Genomic DNA, 27234 nt, shown 5'->3' with positions numbered 1-27234 from the left:
GGTTCTGTTGATAGCGGTAGTTGCTAGTGAGTTGTTTATCCAGGCTTACTTGGAGAATTCAAGGTAGCACTATTATTCCGTTCGCATGCCTTGAAGTCCCTTCCTTTATCTTATGTTATTATTGACTTTGTATTTAGTACTCTGTAGAGATCTTGCACTTGGTGACACCAGAGTTTAGATTGTTTCAGTTGTATCGTTATTATGACTTCAGTTATTTATGTTATTCTGCTACTTGAGACTATCTCTTAATGTAGTTGAAGTTTAATTCCGCATATTTTTGTTGGCTTGCCTAGCAAGCGGTGTTAGGCGCCATCACGACTCCGATGGGATTTTGGGTCGTGACAGGTATTAGGAGTATAAAGGGAACAAGAAAAGCAACGCAGCCTGCACTTTATGCAGCAAGTTGTGCCTCTCACATCAGAAGCATGGGAAGAATAGAAGCTTGGCAATGCATTGACTTGTGTGACGCATGGTGGGTGATGCACAAGAACAACAACACTTTAAAATCTGGTATTTCGTCGCCTTGGTGGTGCGATGCACAAGAACAAAAATCTACAGCTTGGCCTATATAAACCATTTCGGAGAGAGAGAAAAAGTGACCAAAATTTATTTTCTCTTGGGAGCTTTGAAGGAGAGTCGGACTAGGGGTATTAAAAACCCATTCAATGTAAGTTTTTTGGATTGCTGTGAGTTGATTTCAAGTATTAAAAACTATCTCTAACACCAAATCATCCTTGCGAAATATATTTGATCAGAAAAATTTCAAGAAGCTACAAAAGAGAAAAGCTAGGGTTTTCTTCAACAAGGTAGAGTCTTAACCTCTTGCTCCATTTTATTAATGAGAAATATATTGTTGGTATATTCTTTATCTAGAAACACTAAGTATTTCATTGATTGAAAAAGCCTAAAATGTATGATTTTCAACATTGTTGTGTTAAGCGAACACAATGATGAATAGTGTCAATTTGGTGAAAATGGGTTAAATGCTATTCTTTTTAATCTTGTTGGCATTTTAATTATTGAATATTGTACTGTAGAACGACATAGTAAAAGAGGTTGAGATTCAGATAAAGAGAGCTTATGGCCACTTTATGGGTCGAATTGAGTAATATCCTAGAGTATGAATTGACGGAAATTAGTGGTTTGTATGTAGATTGTGAATCTTTGGCGTCATTGATACATTTGGTGTAAGATTTGGAAAGCGATTTGAAGTACGCTGAAACTTAAATAAATTCTATATGTGAGTCCTAGCTTGTGAGGACTAACGGGTTAGGAATGCATCATTCCTTGCATAATAAAATGTTTAAGTGCTATTGACATTATTTTCTTGAAATGTAACATTGTTTTAATTTTACTAAGTAAAGGTGGAATAACACTTGTAATATTTTGAGAAATAGAAATACATGATTGGCGATATGTTTTGCACTTAACTATTTATAAATGGTTGGATTGGCTATAAAAAATATACATGGTAGAAGTAAATATTTTGAAAGTTACTTGAGTCTACCGAATTGGATTTGGATACCTTTTCATATTAGGCCATGAATCGATATTTGTCAGTGTAAGCGTAGAACCTACCTTATGGTTTGAAACTACAACAAAGTGCCCCCACGGGAGTATACTATTGTGCTACTTTATTAGCATGGTTGAGTCGATTTGTGTGGCACAGTGATGAGACGACCTGAGCAAGAAGGATATATAATACTTGCCGCTAGGTACAAAACCTACTTGACCTTTCATTCGTGTTGCTGATGGTATAGTGCTCCTGGTAAAATGAATAATCTCACTTGATTTTGTTAAAGCTTAATGCTAAAGAAAGACTTTGAAGTATGTTTTATATTATTGTTTTATTTTACCATCTAGATTGTTAATTGATATAAATGTTCTTTCTTATATCAATTGTTTATACATATCTCATATTTACTTATCTCTTGTCCCACTTATTTGTTGGGAAATGGTTCATGATACGTGCTAAGCATGATGAGCTTAGTCCCATTGGCGAAACTTCTAATTTCTGATTTCAGGAATTGGTCTTGAACAAACTAAATCCCCAGATAGGATAACTCCATATCTTCTGCTACGCTTTTGGTGAATCTCCTCACTTGTAATCATGGAGGGACATTTACTTTGTCTTTTTGAGTCACCGAGGCATGTCTCAGTTATTTATTTCATTCTTATAACGACCCGATCGGTCGTTTTGAGCATTTGCATTCAGTACGGTGCTTTGAAGTCTTGAGTAGCTTCATATGATATATTATGACTCGTGTACATCGTCGGTTTTGGTTCTCAGTGGTTCGGAGTCGATTTGGAAGAATGATTCCTAATTTGAAAGCTTTAAGTTAAAAAAGTTGACTAAGTTTGACTTTTGTATATTTGACATCGGATTGGAGTTTTGGTGGTTCCGTTAGGTCTAGATGGTAATTTTAGACTTGGATATATGCCCGGATTTGTAATTGGCGACTGCTAGAAGATTTTGACCATAATTGGCGAAAGTTGGCAATTTGAAGGTTTGGAAAATCTATAGGTTTGACCGGGAGTTGACTTTGATGATATCGGATTTATATTGTTATTCCGGGAGCTAGAATAGGTTTGTTATGTCATTTGGAACTTGTGTGCAAAATTTGAGGTTATTCTGAGTTGAATTGATATGGTTCGTCGCGAGTTTTGGAAGTTGAAAGTTCAAAAGTTCATTAAGCTTGATTTGAGGTAATATTCGTGGATGTGATGTTATTATGTGTGATTTGAGGCCTTGAGTAAATCTGTGTTAGGCTTTAGAACTTGTTGGTATGTTCGGACGGGGCCCGGGGGTCTTGGGCAAGTTGCAGACGTGTTCCAGACCATTTTTCCTTCATGGAGTTGCTGGTTTCTGCTAGTTCTGGAGTTGCGCACATGCGATTGGAGTTGCGCAAGTGCGGTGGTCGCAAAAGCGGATTTATGGTCGCACCTGCGAAGGAGACTAATTTGGGTGATCTCTGCAGATACGAGATTTTGGGCACGTCTGCGGCAGAGCAGAAGCGGTGGCTTGGAGCGCAGAAGCGGGACGTTATCCGCAGGTACGAAAGGATGAGCTTTCAGTGGTCTCCACAGAAATGAGATATTTGTCATAGAAGCGGCCTATTGTTCGCAAATGCGAAAGAGCTGGGCACACGTTTATAAATTGAGGTTTGGTTTATTTTATCACAACTTGAGATTTGGAGCTTGGTTTTGGGCGATTTTGGAGAGGATTTCCACCATATGGATTGGGGTAAGCATTTTTCACTCAGTTTTGATTATATTCCATGATTCCATATTCGATTTTGATATTTGATTTATGATTCTAAAAGAAGAAATTAGGGGGGTTTGTCTAAATTTTCCTACAGTGGATTATTGAGTCTTGAACATCAATTTGGAGTAGGATTTGAGTGAAATTAGTATGGTTGGACTCGTATTCGAATGAGTTATCGGAATTTGTGAGTTTTGTCGGGTTTTGAGGTGCGGGCCTAGGTTGGCTTTTTAGTTGACTTTGAGTATTTGATTAAAGATTCGACCTTTATCATTTGGGTTTATTTCCTTTGGCATTATGTGATGTTTTTGAGTTGCTTTTGGCTAGTTCTTGGCCGTTCGGAGGTCGATTCGAGCGGGATAACGTTTCTAGAGTATTGTTGGGCTTGCTCGATTTTGTTTTTGGCTTGCTTGAGGTAAGTATCTTATTTAAACTTGGTTGAGGCACTAGTTGCCTGAGTTATTTGTGATAGCTACGTGATATGGGTGTGCATATGTGTGGGGTTTGAGCCCATGTGCAAGCACCGAGTTAATTATCCGTGCTCGGGGTAGTGTTTAGGTTATGACATGCCTTGAATTTATTGTTAAGCTTTATGTTGTGATGTTTCTCATATTTGTAACCTTGTTGTGAATTATTTGATCTATATTTGAGGTTACATAGCGGCTAATTCCCTGAATGAATTTGATAATTGCTAGTTCCTTGATGAAAATGCTGATTTGAGCTATGATAGCACACTTTGCACATGCATACACCTTAGCATGTCATTATACCAGTCCAGAAGCATGGAATGTGATATTCAGTTATCATATACATGTATTCTTGTGTATTTACTTTTGTGTGACATGATTTGGACTGGGTGCTTGTGACCACTTCGGGCGGATTGTGCTGTATGCATGTGATCATGCCAGGTGGATTGTGTTGTTATGCATATGATCACGCCGGACGGATTGTGTTGTTATGCCCGTGACCATGCCGGGCAAATTGTGTTGTTATGTCTATGATCACGTCGTGCAGATTGTGTTGTTATGCCTATGATCACGCCGGGTGAATTGTGATTATTGGCACGTGAGTTATCCCGGCAGCACGTGAGTTGTCCTGCGAATCTAGATACTATATTATGTCGCGTGAGTTGTCCGCGCAATACGTGAGTTGTCTGTGCGATTGATATTATTAACACGTGAGTTATCCGTGCAGCACGTTGAATTGGTCGTGCAATGTGTGAATATGGATCCACCCCCTAGGGTCACCTTCTCATGTTTCTCTCTTGATGGTGTACTCTCGAATTGTGAGAAACCGACGGGTTTCTGATTGATGTGAGCTTTTGGAGAGCTGGTTTGGTTTGGTTATTGAGATTCTGATGTGGTCCTAGGAGCCGTGATGCGATTTCTTTTTGGATCGGGTTGCGTGCTGCAACAAATTGATATTTGAGTATTGTATTTCTTTTTTACTTGCAATTTCCTTGGCAGTTTATCTGATTTATTTGCATATCTCTTTATATGTTGGTTTGTTGACTGAGTAGAGTACGTTAAGAAAATTATGTGCAGCAAGGTGGTCTTATCTGTAATTTCATGACTTGTTCATATTACTGTTCTGTACTTGTTGGAAATTATAAACTGTACAAGTGATTAGCGAGTATCATTTATAATTCTTGCTTCTATTCCCTCGCGAGGTTAGTTATGATACTTATCGAGTACATGTGGTCGGTTGTACTCATACTACACTTCTGCACCTTGTGTGCAGATCTTGGAGCTGAGATGCTGTGGATGACGGGAGCTGGACTGGAGATGCAACCAGATATAACTATCACTTGTCCTTGGTAGTGTTAGATTTGAATTCTATTTATGTATATTCCAAACAGATGTTGTATTTATTTCACACTAGCTTTGAAAATTTAAATCTCAGTGACTCATGACTTGTACTACCAGTCCTTGAAAAATTGTTTGAAATTCAATTATTTTATTTGTGGACCATTTTTATTTCATTAGAACTATGTTGACTATTATTTGGCTTACCTTGCGGGTTGGGTTAGGTGCCGTCACGACTAGATGGATTTTGGGTCGTCATGATTCTTGTGTTTTAGAAATTTTATAGACACTTGTTATTATTGTGGGATTATAATTGATGGTTATTCATACGGAATGCATGAAACAAATATTATTATCTTTATGTACTTTCAGTTATTAAAATGGATTGATTTAATAATTATATTTCATACACGATTTTAATTTAACATGACTGTTTTTTAAAACGGATTCTGCATGAATCTATTAGGCATATTGGTGAGTATTCTTGTACTGCTTGGTCCATCGGAGTCGAGTAGTATGTCGGGTGCTGGTCACATAATTTTGGGTCTTGATAAACTTGGTATGTAATGACTTGACCGACCATTTTGAGCTTTAGCATTCCGTTCGGTAGTTTGAGACTTTGAGTAGCTTCATATGATGTATTATGGCTTGCATGTATGGTTGGTTTTGATTTTGGAGAGGTTCGGGATTGATTTGGAAGAGTAATTCTCAATTTAGAAGCTTAAAGTTGAAAGAGTTGATCAATGTTTGACTTTTAGATAAATGACCTCAAAATCGTATTTTGCTAGTTTCAATATGTTCGTATGATGATTTTGGACTTGGACGTATGTTCAAATTTTGATTTGGAGGTTCCTAGAAGGTTTTGGCTCTATTTATCTAAAGTTGACAATTTAAAGAATTTGGGGGGGGGGGGGGATTCATAGGCTTGACCGAGAGTTGATTTCGGTATTATCAGACTCTTATTATAGTTTTGAGACCTTAAATAGGTTCATTTAGTTGATTGAAACTTGTATGCAAAGTTTGGTTGTGATCCGGAATGTCAAAGTGTGATTTAGACGCATTTGGCGAAGTTGGAATGTTTGAAACTTAAAAGAATGATTTGATTTCCAATCCTTGATTTTGATGTTACTTGTGGTACTTCGAGCCTTTAGATAAATTTGGATGATGTATTTAAACTTGTTGGTTCGGAAAGGTTCTCGAGATTCTCAATCGCGCCATCAAGAGAGGAAAGAGCCTTGACTTTAGGTTAGGCCGGTCTCATCATTCACGCAATTCCCCCGTCCATCAATTGATCACGCGAGTACGCATTCAGTCGCATAACGAATGAAAAAAGCCGGGATCCCCAAGGGGCTAGGGTATATTTTGGGTTATTGGTCGAGAAAGGTTTATTCAATGATGTGTTTAAGCCGCTATTTTAAAAGAACATTGCACAATGAGAATGTGACAATTTTAAAAGAACATTGCTGATTGCATAGTGAGAATGTGACACAAATCATTCTTCTTTGATCAGTTCTAGCATGGACGCCCCTCCAATAGTAGTAGGAAAAATAAGAGAGAAAAAGGAAGACGCAGAAAAGATTAGAGATATATTATTTTTCACTTTATTACCTTAAAAAACCAAACAAAAAGAGAAAAAGAAATGCATAATATTGATACTCGCAAGATTAATCCCCATAGGGCTGCTTAACAGGCGGATCGGGCAGTTATTTACTCTTAACGGTTTGGCTTATCGGTTATCGGTTTTTAAACGTATTAATCCGCTAGCCACCCAATAAGATATCGGGCGGATTGGTATCGGTTTAGCTATTATCGGGCGGTTATCGGTTTAGTTTCGGTTGATTGAAATGATGACATTCTTCGGTGCCTTATAATGATGACAAACATTATAAATGCCTTTTTTGTAACAGATGAATTGTATTTTCAACTATGATGCTTAGCTTATGGCAATTGTTGATATTAGCAGGATTAACCTGAGAGCTGTCGCTGCTGGTTGTGGTTGAAGCTATTGTTGCTCTATAAATTTCATTGTAACTGGCTTGTGTCCTTTCTTCTGCTATTCTTTCGGATTTTGCTAAGAAACGTTGACATGAAACTAGTTAGAAATTGCAGTGTCTCCTGGCTTTGCTTTGGCTATATAGTAAACTGTTTAAAGTTAAAGTTTTGTAACAAAATATGAATGATTCTGGAAGATGGTAATCTTTCTGGAAAAAAAAATATATTGTCTATATATATATATATATATATATATATATATATATATATATATATATATTCTTAACGGGTTAACGGATTATCCGTTAAAAAAATTGAATAATTCGCCCCTAAACCGATAAGTCGTTAATAAAAAAATTTTAATCCGTTCTCCGTCCATTAACCCGTTAATCCGATACTAATAAGCTATTAAGCTTGGATTTCGGTTCGTTTTTTCGGTTTCGGTTCGAACCGCCCTAAATACCCATGGAATGGTCCATCATATCCAAACTTTCTCCAAACTATCTCAGACCCGCTTAGCCAGAAACCAATTCCCGTCTCTGTAATAAGCTTTCAAAGGGTTTAGCAAAACCTCCAAGAATGGGCGGCACGTCGAGGTTCATCTCCCTCTTCGCCACTCCATTCCCCACTCTCCTCAATCACCTCCGACGCCCTTCTTTGCTCCACCTTCGCCGTTTTCCCTCCGCTTCACGTCGCTTCACAGTCTACAGTCACGCCCATATATCCCCTCTTTCGCCCATCAATTCCTCCCAACAACAACAACAATTCCACGCGCAACCCATTAATAATAGTAATAACCCACTCAACTCCTCTTCGTCTTGTTTTATCTCCCACCCTTGGCCTGAATGGTGTAGCTTTATTAGTGTTCTTACTGCCAATGGCCAACTAGCTCCCGCAGTAGAAGACTCCTTCGTGGCGTACGAGGAGTTGTCCGATGACTTCGTTCGTGCTGCCAGCGTCTGCTTAACTTTTGCTCGGGAACGCCCCGATCTCATAGGGTTCGATTCCTTCTCTATCTGTCTCTTTTCATTTTGTTTCTAGGAACACTGAGAGTAATCTTAGCCTCTGCTAATAATTCGTGGAAATTCTCAATAATGTTATATTGCCTTGAATGGTAGACATTTTATTTTTCGTCCTTGTTGTTTGATATTTTTCTTCAGACCCTTTTCTTTATAATTGAAATACGATATGACATAATGAAGATTGGAGACAACTTCAAACATAAGTGAATTAGAGGGACGAGCACATTATCCACTATGTTTCAAACCGTGCATCACTTGCCATAGGGGATCTCTATGATATAATAAAAAAAAGGAAAGAATACAGCTTGAAAAAGGTTATAGGGTTATTTGGTTTGGCTCACGAGCAAGAGTATTGGTTATCTATTTAAGTTCCTAAGTAAAGATAAAGAGGCCTATATGAAGGTATTCCAAGAAAAATAGAACCAAATGGAGTGAGGACAGAGTGAGATATAGAAATAAATAATCAAGGACATATGACATATGTTTGTATCTAAGGGCAGCTGTTGGAAGTATTTTATGCATATCTATACGAGTATGTATGTTGAAGATTGAATATTCCTGATGTATCTCTTATTTGATTCGTTTAAAATTACCAATGATTGAATGTTGAAATTTTTGAAGTTGTTTGATTTCTGAAATGTCTATGGCAAGAAGATTTAGTACTTCTCCAAAATAAAATTCTGCTCCTAAGCACTTTGCTTTAGACAAAACACTGAAATGTAGGTTTTAGATACTTATGAGATAATATGAACATTGTTTTCATCTTTGTGTGCGCCTGTTTCATGTTTTATAGATCGCTTTCAAGGAGGGATATTGAGATCGTGGTATCAAATGGGACACCATTTTTGTTCAAAGCTGCTCTTGAGACGGCAAGAAGAATGAGGGCTTTCTTGGGTATTGGCGGGAGCACGGTAAGCACAATGCTATGATAAAATATAATATTCCGTTACAGTGGTCCCTTCGTCAAATAAGTTTATTTTAAGAATTTATACATATTAAAACTGAGTTTAATATATGATTGCCTTAGTCGAACCAGTTTGGAAATAAGCTTAAAGATTCTGTTACATGTGTGGACATTATACCAATTTTAAAGTAATTATATATCTTCAGTGCAAACCAAGCCATGTTGGACCCCTTCAAGGTTGAGCTTCCTTATTAAGCTAAGTAGCTCAAAGCTAAACTGCTTAACTTGAGGAGACATTTTTGGTACTTAAGTTGATGCCCAGTTTTTACTATGGTTGAAGCCTGGGAACCCTTATTTTGCTGCCTTACATTCATGTTAGTTGCAATTTAAAAGAATTGCTCCAATATGATCTGGATCTCCAGCCAAATATTTGAGGAATAACTGAATTATTACTGTTGACATAATTTATAGCCCTTGGGTTTCTCGTGGCGCAAGATTGTCACAGAACTTGTGCCCTGCCTGGATCGGGCCTTCTCGCAATGTGAGGCCATCGTGAGGCATGGTTGGCCTGCCCAGGTCCTTTCCCTGCAGTGATTGCGCGATTACCCCAAATTGAAGTGCCTCAACATTTTGGCCTCCTGACACTATATCTCGACTCGAGCTCCTTGACTCGGTCCATGTGAGTTTCTCACAACAAGCTCACTCTGGCCATAACTGTATTGTCGCATGTACTGATAAAAAAAATTGTATGGTCTCATGTTTTTGGCCGGGAACTCTCTCTTGTGGCATGAGACCAGCCCGACAGTGCGTCAGTGCCTAGACGCCAGCTCTTGTCTCCAACTTCAAGTTTTCATCTTTCCTTGTTCTTTTATCACTACAAACCACTTTCAGACCATACCATACATAGATTATCATGTTCCTTCGTGTGGATCCGTTTACACCTCGGGGGCACTTTAGTTACATCATTAGGCCCGTAATTAGCCGTAATTAATATTTAAAACTTACGGCGCTTTACGGTAATGAAGGTTGAGGACATCGTGATTAAGGCGTGAGTTGCGAGATAAAAAGCCTCTTTTTGAATCTCCAAATATGAGGATGATTTTGATTGATTGGTATTATAGTGGAGATGCAAATAGAGGTTCAGCTAGTCCTTACATTTATCATGCCATAAGGCCAAAAAATAAAATGAAAATTAGAAAAATAGTAGGGAATTGAGAAATAATTCTCAAACTTCCTGTTAAGGATAACTTTAGACCAATATGCATTCATTTTAGTACTTGTTCTAATTAAATGACCTAGATGTTCCACTCTAACACTTGAAGGTTTGAGGTGTCTGATTTATGACTGTTGCAATGCCCCCTCTGATTACTCAAGTTTTTAGATGAGGTGGTTCACATAATTCAATATGGTATCAGAACAATCAGAACTTGGATTCAATTTTTGCAGTTACCGTTCAAAAAAAGATTCATGTATTTGGTCCAAGAAAAAAATCAGACATGCACGTGAGGGATCCAAAGAAAGAAGGTTTTAACAGCTTAAACGTTAGAAGGGTTAGTTCACACAATTCAGTGGCCACGTCACTTTGTTGCTATCACGTGTTTGGTCCCTAGTATTTTGTCCTTTTTTTCACGTGTTTGGTCCCTAATATTTTTTCACTTGTTTTACCTATGAAATATTTTCACGTGTTTGATCCCTAATTGTTTCATCTTTTTTTCTTTAAATCACGAGTGCTTGAGGTTGCTTCGCTAGTGCATGCTCCATTTTGCAATTTGGACGGTACCTTTTTTTTAAAAAAGTTATTCATGATCTACTTGTGAAATTAGGTTAAAGTTTCATGTAAAATAAGTTGGATCTCCCGTTTAATGATCTATTCATGAAATTGGGTTGTGCCACATGTGAGTATCCATGATGGAAAAATTGGAACATACAGTTAAAATTTCCCTATACATATTACCTATCTTAATAAAAAAAATAATATTCCTATAAATAAAATTGACATGCTCACGTGCATGATATCTAAATTGCTTATTTGCTTCACATGAGATATGAATAAGTCTAAGCTGTGTGAATGCACAAATAATAGAGGTTAATGAGGATCATACTTTGTAAATATGCACCTTTGTCACAAAAGAATGACGGGGTTTGTAGAGCGAATGTCAAAACCATTGTTTTGGATAGCGTGAGGCGACCAAAAGCAATGATGGCCCGCTTCACTGTGGCAAGAAGAGAGAAGCGTAGCGCTCGCCTTTTTTATGTGAAGCGCCAATTAATACAAAAATAAAATATTAAATTTGCACATATAAATAACTAAAAACTCAATAACAACAACATATTAGTAAATATATCAATTCAAAAACTCAGTAGATAGAAATCAAATATTTTAATATACTGTTTATAGAGAGAAATTAATTATAATTAAAGAGAAAATAACAATTAATTGTAATTTTAATTATAGAGAGAAGTTAATATGCAATTTTAATTGTTTACTAAACTGGAAGAAAAATCAAAAGAGAGAAACAAAAGAAGAAAGAAGAGCAAAAGCGAAAACAAAGGTGAAAGAAAAGAAAGAAAGAATATCTCTGCTGGAAATCAGTTGTTGCCGGAGAGAAGAAGAACGAAGAAGACTCACTACTGGAAAAATAAAAAGAAAAAGAAAAGAAAGAAGAAACAAGAGAGGCTTACTGCCGGAAAAAGAAAAAGAAACGAAAGAAGAAGGAAAAAGAAAGAAGTACCTCTAAGTCGAAGAAAACCCTAACTTTTATTTAAGTTTCTTCTTTTTTCTTTCTTTTATTTTTAAAAAGCGACGCCTCTGTCGCTACCTTGCCTTGTCGCCTCGCCGTCGCTTTTTAAAAACGCATCGCAACAGACCAAAACAAGCGTCTGAACCCCGCTTCGCGTTGCTACTCGCTATTAGTGAGCGCTATTTACAACACTGGTCAAACCATCTACTTTTCGATATGCATTCTATGCTGCGTGGGCTCTCCAAAATGCTGTCGCACCCGTATCGTATCCTCCAAAAATGCACTACATTTGGAGGATCCGGCATGCATCCGGAGATATTTCCAAAGAGTCCGAGCAACATAGTATGCATTCATACACAATCCTAAATAATTCTTAGAAATTGCCCATAATCTTAGCCAAAATACCGAGAAATGTATGCATATTTAGAAACTGCAATAGGATTAAATATATCAATTCTTAATAACTAAAAATTATAAAAATAAATTGTAGTCAAAGAAAAAATGATTTGACTCCTTACATTAATGATGTCATTCACAATGGGGGGAGTGAGAGATGTTCAGAGTTTCAAAGTATGGTACAAGAGAGGACCAAATCATTGTTGGTGCAAATTATTAGTTGGTCCCCCCCTCCCGCCAAATATTGTTTACTCCTCGTAGATAGTCGCATGACTCTAATGAGATGTGCAAGCTAATCTCACCAGAGATCGTTAAAAAAAAGACCTCATTTATAACTTAATCTCACGAGCAAATAAAAAGATATAAGAAAGAATAGGTTGCCAAATGCAAAAGAAAGCATACATCAGGGATACAACTGAAAAATTCGTGATTCTGTAAAAGTTGAACAAATAATGGGGTAGATGGTATAATTTAAAAGGATAGGGACAAGTCGCACAAAAAGAGCAGAGTGTATAATAAGAGTGGAATATGAAATGGACTTGCAAAATTAATTCCTTGTTCCCTCAACAACAGTGCCTCATATCCATGAATATGTGCATATCTTATGAAGTTTGGTTATGTCTTGGTGCGTCTTTTTTTTGGGGGGGGGGGGGTGCAGACTAACAAGAATAAGCAAATTTTAGATAGAATTTGCTTGCTTTATGTTTTTAATAGTTAAAGTAGTTCAATTATATGAATCATAAGCTGTTGATAGGATTAAATTCAAATATCTATTCACTTGAAGAAACTTTATAAAGCACAAGTTCCCTGAGTAATATGGCTGAAGGCACAGAAGTTCTGGTGTAAAGAATATAAACCCAAGGCAAATTATAAGGGAGTGTTCAAAGAAATTCAAGAAGTCCAAGAATCCATTCAAGATAGAATTTTTTTTCCATAAGATTAGGATTTCTTATTTCTTATTTCCTAGTAATTTGATTCTTGTTTTAGTAGTATTATATTTGTAGTTCTAGTCAAACTAGGATTGTTAGTTGGTAGACCATTCCTACTAGAATTCTTTTTTCCTATTTTAGTTAGGATAGGTTTTCGTAGCCTTATTCTTATTCTAGTTTAATTAGGATTAGTTTTCCTTAACCTCATCAATTTTACTCATTGTAAGGCCTATTTAAAGGGCTCAGTATGCTGAAAATAAACATTGGTGATTAGTTTTTCTATGCTCTTGCTTCAAAAACGTGACTTTTCTTTTGTTTGTTTCTTCTTCCTTTATTCAACGCTTCTTGCAATCTTGCGGAATTGAAGAACGAGTGGGTAAGGTTCTTTCCATCTTACATTCTTCTCAGGTGAGTTTGAAGAATGTTTTCGCTAGTTTGTGAAAAATTTTAGCGGGGTGCTTTTGTTTTTCTCTCTTCTTTGTGCTTGAGGAGCAAAACCTTGAAAGTACATCATCGACAACCTCAACTTTTTCAAAAGCTAAAGTTTTGATGGCCTTTTCAGTTGGCAGCTGTAGGTTTGTGACTTATTTTTATGTCATGATATTGGCTACACTTGAAAAGGTCTTATCAATTAAATTTTATTTATCAATGATCTAGGCATAGGTAGCTATCCACTCTAGAATTCTTCTCATTACCTCTCTTGGGAATGTTGTCAAGCCCTAGCTTGGGAGGCAACTTTGCAGTGTGGTGCGGTCGCGGTGCGGTTCAGCTTTAACCCGCAAAGACTTCAACCCGCACCACGAAGACTTCTCATTCCTGCTGCTTGAGCGCCTATGGGTTCACGTTCTATTTCACTTCTGATGGGGGTTCTTTCCATCTTTCCGTCACGGTATTACTTTGCTATTTGCCAGTTAAGAGTATTTAGGCTTGCAACTAGCAAGCGCAGGGGCTCACCTTTGGGCTTTAGAAGTACAACATGTAGGCTAAATGACTTCAACACTGAATATCCCAAATAGTCAACACTGAATATCCCAAATAGTCCTTTAGTCTCAAAGATTCAAGATGAGTGAACCCTTTATCTCTTGAGAGAAGTTGGAATGATGTCCAATCATGTATTCCATGTCAAAATCAACCTGATTTTCTAGATCTCTTTGTTGCATTGCTGAAAAGAAGAAAAACTGTCTTGAAATCCTCCACTTTCACCATAAACTGTATCGCTTTGTGCTATTTTTTAAAAAGTTATAATCTGTCGAAGGGTTGTGTGATATTTCACTACTAAAGAAGCAGATATATCACTCTGCTGAGTGGTTTCATTCAATAGGATCTGAATAGCCTAGATGTAACTTCAAAAGTTTTCTTTGTTTTCTTTTTTGTATTGACGATTTTTTAGTTATTAAAAGTAGGGTGTCTTCCACGCTCAAGGGTGTGGCTTAATGGTTAATGAAGTGGGTATGGAGACCAGGGTCAAATCCCAGTAGGAATAGAAAACATTAGATGATTTCTTCCCATCTGCCTTAGCCTTGGTGAGGGGAGTTATCTATCTGGTCAAAGTAATCTGCTATCCTGTGTCTTGTAATTTTATTCTTTTCTTGTCTATTCCTTGACCCCTTGGAAAAAACTGAAGGAAATACTATATTGAGCTGTCATCAACAATTTCTTTTCTTTTAATTTTTTGCTGAGTTGTTGAAATAACTGTAGTTGTTGCACCTTTAATGCACATGTGATACAGTGTTGCTGAATATTGTTTTTCTTTTTACCTTTTAGGTTGTTTATTTTCTTTTTGGAACTTAACCTCGATTAAAATTTCAGGTACTCGACCGTGACAATGCAAACACAAGTGATCTCATGAAGTACATATTAAGTTATGCAAGTAAACCCACCGTTTCTTCAGAAAATAACTCTCTCTATGGCAGGGAACTTATAGAATCATCTTGCCGGAATCTTCTGCTTGAGTTGGTTGAAGTGAGCTGTGGAACTCCAGCAGTGAACCTGCCTTCTCCAGAGCAATATCAGTTTTCAGGTAGATATGGACAAACACCAAGGCCTATTAGACAAAATCTTGTAATGAAGAGAGGCGACTGGATATGCCAAAGGTATGTACAATTGTCTTGTTCTTGCCTTTCTTGTTTCTAAAATTCTTCTTTTTAGTTTGTTGTCCATTATTTCAGTTTTGTGGCCTCAAATTTTTTGAGGACACAAGGACAATCCCACCTCTAGTGATCCTTCATATTTTTGATTAATTCCATTAGGACGTGAAAAAACAATATACTCTCCTATTAATATTCATGCATAAATGTTTTCCAGTATTCTTGAAGATTAAGATTATTATATATAGTATAACTCATTTTCTTGCATGTTATTCATTCCTCACCTTCTAACATCTTCTTTTCATGAGTAAAGAGGTGAATATCTAGAATCTATTCTGGAATTCAGCTGTTTTAGGTTACAGTGGCACGTAATCTAATGGACGTGGACAGTAACTACCCTAGTCCTTTCTAGAATATTGAGTTAGGAGGGTGAGGCAGTTGTTCTTTGGTGTATATGTTATGGTCGAAGTGAAATTAGGTGAGATCATGGCTGGAGCGAAAGGGGAGGGTGTGCAATCGCTTCGGATCAACATTTTCAGTCCTTTGGAGATTAAATGGAAATAAGAATATTAATGTTTACTTTTGTTGTCATTAAAGCTATTTCTTTCATGGACGTCTAGCTCTACCAATAACATAAGGCGAATGTACTGAACCGCAAAGTAAAATTATTTGCGTCCTCCATAGTCTATTCTTCTCTTTCCCTTGCTCAAACCAAACATACTGATACTCTTAAGCTTGTTAATTTGTTGGTTCATGTACTTTGATAATCTTTAACGGTCCAAGACTGCATGAATGTTGATCAGGTGCAATTTCATGAACTTTGCAAGAAACAACAAATGCCTTGAATGTGAGGAACCTAGACCAAGGAGACAGCTGACAGGCGGGGAGTGGGAATGCCCTCAGTAAACACCGAGTCTTTGCTTATGTATTTCAGTCATTAGTTCTTTGCATTTCATTATCATGTAGGATATGTCCTTTATTATTTGTTGGTTTCACAGATGTTATTTCTTCAATTACGGGAGAAATGTGGTATGCCTGAAATGCGACTTCGGACGGCCAGCTGGGGTTTCACTTGGAACTACTCACTCCAGTTCAGCGACAGGGTTCAACGGGAACTCTGCGTATGCAAATGGTATTGATCCTAGGTTGGCTGAGAATGAGGAGAAGGCACAGCGTTGGTTTTCTAAGGTTTCTCAGATGAACAATGCATCTGATATCGATAGTGCAGCGGCTGATGAAGATTTTCCTGAAATAATGCCATTGAGGAAAGGAGAAAATAAATTTGTCGTGAGCACAAGGAAAACACCCTTGGAAAGGAGATTGGCGAACTCCCAGTACAACATGAACTTGGGTAACAATGTTATCCCAGAAGGTGAGACTTTGACTGGAGCTGCGAATAATATCATTGACACATCAATGAAGCAGAATATGGATCAAACATCTCGAACAAGTTATTCGGGTATTGCTGCTGATGAAAACACTGAGTCAGCTATTTATCATAGAGGAAAAAGTTCTAACCATGTTCCATTTGTGCCATTACCAACAGACATGTTTGATAAAAAGAATCAAACTTCAGTCATGGACGAGAAAGTGAATGAAAAAGCTGGTATCTTTCACTCTCCTGAGACTAGTCACCAAACAAGCTCAGCAAGTGTCGGCAATGACTTTGGAACGTCCGTGGAGAAGTTGGAGTCAAATCGCCCATTCAGCAAGGATAAAGAGAGAGAACAAGCTGAGAAGTCAGCGAGCTGGTTCAAGAAAATTGCGGAGCTACATGATGTCAAAGACTTACCTAGTGCCATCTCTGATGATGACTTCCCGGAGATTATGCCAATGCGTAAAGGAGAAAACAGATTTGTAGTTAGCAAGAAGAAAGATCGTTCTTTGACATCTCCAATGTACAAAAGACAAGTGGCCATGGAGCAGGCAAACAATAGTAGCTTTGTCCCATTTGTTCCATTCCCTCCTGGCTACTTTGCGAAAAAGGACACACAACAGGCAGATAATGCAGATTCTTCCTCTGTGTCTAGGGTTGAAACTTCATCTATATCCAGTTCCAAAACCTATTCTGAGACGGCAGATGTAGAGAAGACACATCAAAAGTCAGATGATCCTGGATATAAGTTCACAGATATGAACACTGTACAAAGAACTGATGATCGATTTACAAGCTCAAGGTTTGCAAGTTCAAATTTCTCTGGAGATCAGGGGTTCCCTCATATTGGAAATATAGGCGAGACTTCTCTTGCTTCCGATGCTTCAAGCACTGATAGTAGTGGCAGTAGAAACTCGGTGAAAGATGATGTATCCCCTTCCGAGACTGGGGGAGTGGGTTCACCCCAGCTGCCTGGAAACCAGAATATCAGAAGTGGATGGTCAGGAAAGAGCTTGGAGGGGTCTGCTGTGAAGGAACCAGATCCCTTGGACATGTCTGAAGAAGCCAAAGCTGAGAGGTGGTTCCGCCGTGTTGCTCAGATAAAAGACATTTCTGAATTGAGTCAGATACCAGATGAAGACTTCCCATCGATAATGCCAATGCGCAAGGGGGTTAACAGGTTTGTGGTGAGTAAGCGGAAAACTCCTCTTGAGAGAAGGTTGACATCTACTCAGTACAGGAGAAATCTTCCTGTAGTAAGTTCTGATCCCATTAAAAGAGAAAGCGATAATAGTGAAAAATGAACCAACACAGACACCGCGCCCAAGTTTCTGCAGGCAAATTTTTGTTCAGTTGATTTTTCTCAGAGCATTCAAGCTAAGCATCAGCATGCACTTACTGTACGTGTAATCAATAATAATGAACTAAAAATGTGTAACTTCGCACAGATTTTATTATGGCTTATTCAGTGTAACAAATTGCATATATGAATGAAAGCCAACAGATACTGGTTCGTAGGTGTATCTCTAGTTCGATTGGTGGTCTTCGGCTTTACCATTTGTTCCCTTGTTGATTTAGATTCTTTTTGACTTTCACAAGTCAGATATAATGTGAAAATTGTTAGACATGACATTTAACAATTGCAATACATATTTATTACATTTTCATCGTAATCATTTTCAAAAACCTGTAGAATTGGTTTATAAAAATAAAAGTTTATATTGATGTGATGATGATAATTCTAGCTGTAATTTAACATCACTCCGTAAACTAATTTTCTATAGTAATCTTAATACTGGACTCATAACATATGATTAGTCAAGGCATCCTCGAAAGTTGCCACCAAAAGCGGTCAAATCAACATCTCCCAACGGGAAGCAAGGTATAAGCGGTCAAACTAAAAACTCATAAGCAGTTTTTAGTTTATCTACGCGTTTGGTAAATACTAAAAGTGCTTATAAGTCGAGCGCTTATAAGCCAAAAGCCATAAGTTGGTCTCCCCCAACTTATGAATTTTAAGCTTATAAGCACTTTTAGTTTGGCCAATAATTTTACTATTTTATCCCTAAATAACCATTTTTAAATGTCCTAACCCACTCCGTTTCCACGACTTCGTTCCATCCTTTTCTTTTCAAGACTAGCAATACTTTCGTTTTCTTCGTAATGTTTTGGATGAGAAACCTCTCCATTATTTTGTTAGATTCTAAGCTTATAATTTTGTGTAAGACCTCATATGCTTTTAATTCTTTAACTGTTAAAACAAATATGGTTGGTGGTGACTATCATTAATAAAGTGATGAATTATTCTACCCTAGTAAAGAAAGGCTACATGTCTAGTATTTTGCTTATTGTTTATAAACCTGTCATCTTTTTCTTTTCTTCTTGATGGAGATTTTTTTTTAATTACTATTATTATTATTATTTTTTATTTTTTATTTTATTTTATTTTATTTTATTTTTTGTTTTTTGCTTCTTCTTATTTTTTCTAAGGAAAAAAAAGGAACACAAAATTCTTAATGTAAAATCACCGTAAGTTATTGGGTTTTTACTTTGGGACTTCAAACTTATCGTAATTGAATGTTTATTTTTAATTAGAAAGAAAGAAAATTGAAAACATGTATTTCTTATTCAAATATTACACGCACTATTTAAGTATGTATTTACCAAAAATCTACAAATTATTAATAATTGTATATTAGGTTATCCCAAAATAATTTATATTTAAAACAATCTTATTTGATAAATTTAGGACTAAAAAGTAAATTGAAACATAAAATAATTTTCATTTGAAGTAACTTAGAATTAAAATTCTTGCAGTAATCATCTCTCTGTTAGTGTGAACAGTCATAAGGGTATTTGAGTTCTTTTTTCATAGAAAAGTTACTTATCAGTTCTTTTTTACCAAACACTTTAATTGTTTATTATCAGTTTCAACACTTTTATCCAAACATGTAGCGTTTATTATTTATAAAATCAGTTTCAACACAAAGTGTTTTCACCTAATGCATGCTTATCAACTACCGTAGATCAGCTAAGCTAAACGGGCTCTTACTCTTTAAGGTTACGGAACCTTAGTTAAGGACTTTGTGTCGGAGCAGAGACTACAGACATGGAATACATAATGACTGAAATAGTTATAGGAAATGAGATAGCGAGTGAAATCTATATATTTATATAAAAGAGGGTCAAAGAAAAGTGAGGTGACACCGCTCTCAAACTAGGATTTTTATTTATCTTTTTCCTCATTTTTTGGTTTTTCCTCTATTTTTTAATTTATGTAATTTGTTAAAAAATTTAAAAGTCACATCATTTAAAGAAAAGATATAATTTCCCATTTTTGGTGCATTTACTGTTGCCTCCCCATTTGCTTACTTTTTCTTCCGATGTCTTTTTGTTTTTTTCCCACGGATTATGCCTTTTTACATTCCATGCACGAGGGTTTTGTAAATAAATTTTGCCACTGAACAATGCAACTATATTCTTTCTTTTATAAAATAAAAGTAATTTAGTAAAACATGAAGACATGTTATGAAATAAAAGCAATTTAGCAAAACATGAACAAGAAATAGAGATAGAGAGAAGGAAGAGATTTTCTTCTTCAATTGTGTGTATTTTCTTATCTATTACAAGGCCTTTATATAGGCATGAAAAGTGAAGAAAAATATGTTATTGAATATGTCATTAAACATAGAAATATGTCATTGAATATGTCATTAAGCATTTGAGAAAATCATGGAGGAAGAGTAGACATCCACCATAATTTGATTTGTCTTATAACACTCCCCCTTGGATGTCCATAGATAATGTGCCTCGTTAAAACTTTATTAAGAAAAAACCCTATGGGAAAAAAATCCTAGTGAAGGAAAAAGAGTACACATGTTTAGAAATACGCCTTTTGGTTGCCTCGTTAAAAACCTTGCAAGGAAAACCCAGTGGGACAAAACTTTGCAAGGGAAAAAGAGTACAACGCGTATTAACTCCCCCTGATGAGAGCATCAATTCACATCCTTGAGCCTTCACATCCCAATCTTGTATACTAGTTTCTTGAAGGTTGACGTCGGTAGAGATTTGGTGAACAGATCAGCCATATTATCACTTGAACGGATCTGTTGCACATTGATATCACCATTCTTTTGAAGATCATGTGTGAAAAATAACTTTGGTGAAATTTGCTTTGTCCTATCTCCTTTATGAATCCTCCCTTCAATTGGGCTATGCATACTACATTGTCTTCATACAAAATTGTGGGTAGTTTGTCACACTTCAAACCACATTTGTCTCGAATAAGATGTATTATAGACCTCAACCATACACATTCTCGACTTGCTTCATAAATAGCAATTATCTCAGCATGATTAAATGAAGTAGCCACGATTGATTGCTTAGTCGATCGCCAAGATATGGCAGTGTCTCCATATGTAAACACATAGCCTATTTGAGATCGAGCCTTGTGTGGGTCATATAAATACCCAGCATCGGCATAACCAACAAGATCGGGACTGCAATCATTGCCATAAAATAATCCCATATCAGTAGTCCCTTTTAGATACCGCAATATGTGTTTGATTCCATTCCAAGGTCTCCTTGTAGGAGCATAGCTATATCTTGTTAAGACATTAACTGAAAAAGTTATGTCAGACCTTGTAATGTTAGAAAGATATATTAGTGCACCAATTGCACTAAGATATGGTACTTCGGGACCAAGAAACTCTTCATTATTTTCATGAGGTCGGAATGGATGTGCTTTATCCATATATAATCGCTTTAAAATCATTTTAGTGTATGCTGGTTGATGGATAAAAATTCTATTTTTCATATACTCAATTTGTAGACCAAGACAAAATTTTGTCTTTCCAAGATCTTTCATTTCAAATTCTTTCTTTAATTAGTCTACTGCTTTAGGAAGCTCCCTTGGAGTTCCAATGATATTTAAATCATCAACATACACGATGATTATAATAAATTTAGATCCAGATCTTTTTATAAAGACACAAGGATAAATTGAATCATTCTTGTACCCTTCTTTCAACAGGTACTCACTCAGGCGATTATACCACATGTGCCCTAATTGTTTCAATCCGTATAAGAATTTTTGAAGCTTTATTTAATAAATTACTTGGAAACCTTAATATGCTTCAGAACAATTTAAATCCTTCAATGATTTCCATTATACGCATATCACATTTTTCTTGTATTGCCAGATTAAAACCTTAAATGGCGACATCCACCACAGGAGAACATGTCTCTATATAATCAATGCCAGGATATTTGCAAATCTTCTTGTGACATAAGTCGTATTTATGTCTATCGACTTGACCTTTTTTTTTTCTGCACAAGAACATATTTATACCTCAACTGGCTTTATACTTTCAGGTGTTGGGACTATCCGTCCAACTTCATATTTTTTATGTGAAATCAATTTTCATTGCATATTTTTCATTTGGCCAATTATTTATCTGTCCAAATTTCATGACAGATTTGAGCTCAAGATCCTCATCAATATTAATAATATTGAGCGCTACATTATATTAACAATATCGTCGACGATCATTTTATATCGGTTCTACTATTATTCAATAAAGACATAACTTATTGAGATCTCTTTATCTTATTATTTTCAGGTACCTGAGCCTCTCCCATGAGGTCTTATGAAGTGTTATGTCGTGGTACTCTTCTAGAGCACTTGCCTCCTTATTATGACCATCTTGAACATTTGCTCCTCTCCTTCTTCAAGGAGTTTTATCTTTGGAACCGATTAGTCTATTATGCTTTATGCATGCCATGGACTCTATTCATTATGGACTTTATTTTATTTGGAGTATTAGCAGCTGAATATGATATTTAGCTTTGGGTCAGCAAATACGCCCGGCAATATTTTACAAATGAATTATCACTTGAAATTCAAGTTCACATTTTCTCGTACGAGGATCTCGATATACTCATAATAATTCATTACATGCATTACTTTTTCAGCTACCCATTTTCTCCCCCTATTGTTGGGATCACCAACACATATCCCTAGCCTTATTTGGGGATCTATCTTTGTGCACTGTCGTGGAATAATTAAATCATATAGCACATTCATATTTCTAGATGGAAATTATTTGGTTCCTGACCCTGAACCGATTGTGATAGGGAGAACTTATCATAACTTGGCTAGATGCTTATAAGTGCTGTTGTATATTAAATAATACATCAAATACCAAATTTTATTTTGGCAATTTTGTTCTCATAACCAATGGTTTAGATATAATTGGAGGCATACAATTTCTACTAAACCAACTTGGATTTAAACCAGTATTATCAAGATAAATCATCATAATTTATATTCTGGAACTGTGCTCTAATAATTTGAGCAATCAATCTTGCAAAAGCCAAACTACAAGTTGATAACAAATGCACATGTGACCATAAAATAGATGCATCTATAAAAATCATATAATAGTAAACGGTCCACATGTAAGGTGACTGGGCCCATATATTTATCACCTTTTATTCGTTCCAGAAATCAAGGGATTCAATCCCTAACCTTAACTGGTATATCATGAGAATAAGCAGCACAAGAGAATTCTTGAAGAATCTTATATTTCTTCAATATATGCCAATGTAATTCTCAATTAATTTTTTCGCATCATAATTGAACCGAGATGGTCAACCGGTCATGCCAACTAATATTTATTTCAGTAAACCTCTAGTTTACTTGTGGCTTGTGATTGCATCATCATGCTTATACTTGTGTAGTACAAATAAAAGAAAAGTCAGGTAACCTTTCATATTTACCCGGTATGATTATAGTAATATAAAGATATTCAATCTTCTTTTTATTTATAGTCTCAATATGCCAACCACTTTGGCTAATATATTTGTAAATCAAAATATTTCTTTTGAGACTTACTACAATATTAATGTTATGAACAATTTCATTCATCCGGGTAGTAACAAATTAGTTCTTTCAGAACTCTTAACTGTTTTTGTACTACAAGATCTTTTGTCACACCATCCATATAATGAATGTCTCCTTCACAAAGAGAATCATATCATAATAATTGTAATGTTCAAAATCATCACAAGCAAAATAATTTTTTTTGCTTTAATTTTGCTTTTAATAACTTTCATAAGGCATGGCAAAATATATTTTGGCGTATCATATGCATGCGACCAATGATATATTTATGTAACTACACAATAATATTCATTATCTTTCTTTGTCTCAAACCTCCCTTAGAGGTGAGTTGTAGTATTTATCCAACTATGCACAAGTACATTATTATGCATAATCTTTATCATATATATATTTTCACATTCACTTTCAGGAATGAGTATGCAATCTCAATGTTTATCACAAGTCACATTCTCTTCAAAGAATTTCTCCCTTTTTATAATTACCATAGTGATAACTATTATTATTTTGGCCTTTCGCACGCCCACATTCATTGGTCAACCACTTGTCTTTATTTAGACTTATCATGCACTGCTATTACATTCACTTCAAGAATGGAGCAAATCAAGTGGGACAAGCTTCATGCTTTTTCATGAAAAATATATTATTATTTTTTTAGTTATTATTATTATCAATATGGTGCATTAGGACTCAAACCCAATGCCTTACCCATATAAAGGCATGCTAGGTCATAATGCGTTGGAACTTGAATCCAACGTCTTTTCATCAACATAGTGTGTTGGGACTTGAACCCATCGTCTTACCCTCAATCTTTGGCATAATAGGCCAAAATTCACTAGGACTCGCACTCGAGCCTTTAAAATATTATTACTTCATAATTATAAGCATAAGTAAATTAACTTTCAAGAAGATATATATAACTATTTCAATCTTGAAACAGTTCCTCTGCAACAAAAATGCTAGTTAGGATATATGCCATTTTTTTTAAAATGATACAATCACTTTTACATTTTAATAAATTAATTAGGGAAAAGGTGTAGATAACCTATAACCACTTATATTTCAAAGATTATAAGAATTTCACCAAAAAAATTCAATACCGAGGAATGAGCCTTATGTTTCCAGCAAAAATATTTAAGGCTTAATGCATAACTGTGACTATTATAAATTATAACTATAATGAGTTTATATTGATTGTATATTCCAATGACAAATTTGTAAGGTACTGTAAAATCGCCTACATATTTGATAATTTTGCTTTCAATAAAATATATCATGTGATGGTAAAAATATTATTACTAAATTACCTTAATAATTATCTATCATAGTATGCAAAAGGTCAAAACATATATATATGTTAGAATATTATCTTTGTCCTATAAGAGATGTAGCAAATAAAGACATACCTTTCCAGTTCTTTATTTCACTGGATACAATTGAAAAAAATATTTTTACTAAACACTGCACATAAAGTTAATGCAAAGATATGAAAATATGGATGTGTTTAGATGGATGTAAAAATTATCTTTGTATTATCATTCAAGACATTTTTTTCATTGTACTTGATCTCATTGCCTGCTTATAACTTACATAGTCTTGACATAGAAGATTATGAAATGAGCAATTCGTGCTGATAACGTGTTATAAAATAAAAGTAATTTAGTAAAACATGAAGACATGTTATGAAATAAAAGCAATTTAGCAAAACATGAACAAGAAATAGAGATAGAGAGAAGGAAGAGATTTTCTTCTTCAATTGTGTGTATTTTCTTATCTATTACAAGGCCTTTATATTGGCATGAAAAGTGAAGAAAAATATGTCATTGAATATGTCATTAAGCATTTGAGAAAATCATGGAGGAAGAGTAGACATCCACCATAATTTGGTTTGTCTTATAACACTTTCAAACATTTTCAGAAGATATTGAGTGAATTAAAGACATCTCAGAAGCATATTCTAAGAAGGCTTCGGACAGGGGCGTCTCAACATAATTGGGGGCCTATAGCTTAACTATAATTAGGGGCCTAATTTTTTTTATAATTGATTTCTTTAGTAATTACTTTTTAGTTGATAATATAACTAGCTGATTTAATCACTCTTGAGATGTTGTTGATTTTATGTATTTTTCATTTAAAAAATTTCTTTCCGTTGAGGCAATTGTTAGACACTTGAAAAAAGAATCAAGTCTTTTTATGTAATTAAATATATCCATTAGAGTATGATTCTATTTGTACTATTTTTCTTAACACTTTAATTTGAAATATAAGTCTAAGCCATCAATATTAGAATAACTATTATGTGTTAAAGACTTTAGTTAACACAATAAATATATATATATATATATATATATATATATATATATATATATATATATATATATTTTGAAATTCTCAAGGCCGTCTAGGCTAGCGGGTTCTACCCCGCAGAGTCATAATCTAGAAGGAATCTTACAATTATTTTATTTTGGCTTTGAATGCCAGTTAGCCAAAAGGCCTTTCATCAACTGGCAAAAATATTCCGTACAGGTGTGGTTTTAAAGAAAAATGTTGCAGAGGAAGCGTCGAACATGTGTGATTTTTGTATACGGTCGAAATCGGGCATACCCGATTTCGTTGGCAGGGGAGTTGCCCCGAGAGTAACCTCATAATAGATCGGGCTCAAGCTCGAAGATAGAACATCAAGCCTGGAGATCGAAGTGTTCATTGAGATCGAGGCCAGCAACAATCGAGATCAAGCATGACTGACGTCGAGTAAGGCGTAATAACGGAATGACGAGATATCAGTAACGGTCGAAGATCACGGCGAAAATCCCGGAACAGATCAAATCAAAGTGGTTATTAGTGCCAATCATATGATCTACTTCCATTATTAGAGTTATACCTTATTTAGGATTCCTCTATTATATAAAGAGGGATCCCATTCACTTGTAAGCAGAATAATTATTATTCACTGATAAGAATATACACATATGCGGCTTTCTTTGTTTTACTTACTGTTCATCACTGTTCATCGTTGTTTGTTCCATCCTCTACTGTTCTTATTAACTAACCTCGAGACTATCTCGAATCGAGGTCGAGGCATTATTTGCAGACCGGTTTGATTTATTTTATTGTCCAATTTATCTATTTAATTCGTTGTTTATCAATTGGTACTGAGTTAAATCACATATCTTTAAAACCATAATATAAGTTTAATTGTTACTCAATTATTAGGGTAAACAGTTTGGCGCCCACCGTGAGGCTAAGGATAATAGTGATTTTTCAGTACTGATTCTGGTAAAACACACTATTTTACGCTTGTTCTTGTCAAGTATCTTTGCTTTCAGGTTAAAACAGTCAAACTCACAAAATGCATCCACACATAGTGACAATGGCCTCAGATTCCACGGTGAAAACGAAAATGTGATTGCTTCAGGAGTCAAGGTGCCACATGCTAATCTCGGGGGAGCACCGGTTGACAACCCAGTCGATGTCAGTTCGCACGTTGCTCTAAATGCGGACCTAGGCGCAAATCTCGATGGGAGTGTACACAGAGAAGGCCGATCTAGTGACCAAGGAACACAGGGCAGAGGAGACGAAGGAGTCAGTCTCCAAGTTACAAAATCAACATAGAGCTCCGAGTAGGGTCGAGCTGGAAATTACTCGCCGTACCGAGCCAGTACCGGAAAGGTCGAATGGTAACGAATCAGGGACTGATCCTGCAGTAATGAAAATGCTCGAGGAGCTCACCAAAAGAATTGAATCAGGGGAGAAGAGAATCGAAACCAACGATAAAAAAATGGAGACATACAAGTCTCGAGTTGATCAAAAACCGGGGGCA

The 27234-nt window shown here is 35.8% G+C and overlaps 1 protein-coding gene and 1 long non-coding RNA gene across 3 annotated transcripts; both read left to right on the top strand.

The window, feature by feature from the left end:
- The first annotated feature begins 419 nt into the window (after window positions 1-419).
- On the top strand, window positions 420-5180 carry LOC142173237 (uncharacterized). The gene is made up of 3 exons (XR_012702726.1): window positions 420-667; window positions 756-806; window positions 5003-5180. It is a non-coding gene; the product is annotated as an uncharacterized LOC142173237 (long non-coding RNA).
- Window positions 5181-7545: 2365 nt separating this feature from the next.
- LOC107792096 (zinc finger protein VAR3, chloroplastic) lies at window positions 7546-18036 on the top strand. Of its 2 annotated transcripts, XM_016614285.2 has the most exons (6): window positions 7552-8057; window positions 8875-8992; window positions 14861-14901; window positions 14965-15144; window positions 15942-16040; window positions 16137-18036. In XM_016614285.2, exons 1-6 carry the CDS (start codon window positions 7639-7641, stop codon window positions 17815-17817), a joined length of 2538 nt encoding a protein of 845 aa, XP_016469771.2. In that variant the 5' UTR covers window positions 7552-7638; the 3' UTR covers window positions 17818-18036. The 2 variants fall into 2 exon arrangements, with proteins under 2 accessions (XP_016469770.2, XP_016469771.2); XM_016614284.2 differs by having other exon boundaries at window positions 7546-8057; window positions 14861-15144.
- The last annotated feature ends 9198 nt before the right edge of the window (window positions 18037-27234 follow it).

This window comes from Nicotiana tabacum, chromosome 19 (assembly GCF_000715075.1).
Source record: "Nicotiana tabacum cultivar K326 chromosome 19, ASM71507v2, whole genome shotgun sequence".
NCBI lineage: Eukaryota > Viridiplantae > Streptophyta > Magnoliopsida > Solanales > Solanaceae > Nicotiana > Nicotiana tabacum.
The sequence above is the reverse complement of the archived record's forward strand: the minus strand, read 5'-3'. Positions and strand labels throughout refer to the sequence as shown.

Excerpts from the sequence above, each read along its gene's own strand:
- LOC107792096 (XM_016614284.2), top strand. The coding sequence starts at position 7,639 with ATGGGCGGCACGTCGAGGTTCATCTCCCTCTTCGCCACTCCATTCCCC. Across the intron at positions 8,058-8,874 it reads GAACGCCCCGATCTCATAGG|ATCGCTTTCAAGGAGGGATA; the intron begins GTTCGATTCCTT and ends CATGTTTTATAG. Across the intron at positions 16,041-16,136 it reads GGGGAGTGGGAATGCCCTCA|ATGTTATTTCTTCAATTACG; the intron begins GTAAACACCGAG and ends TTGGTTTCACAG.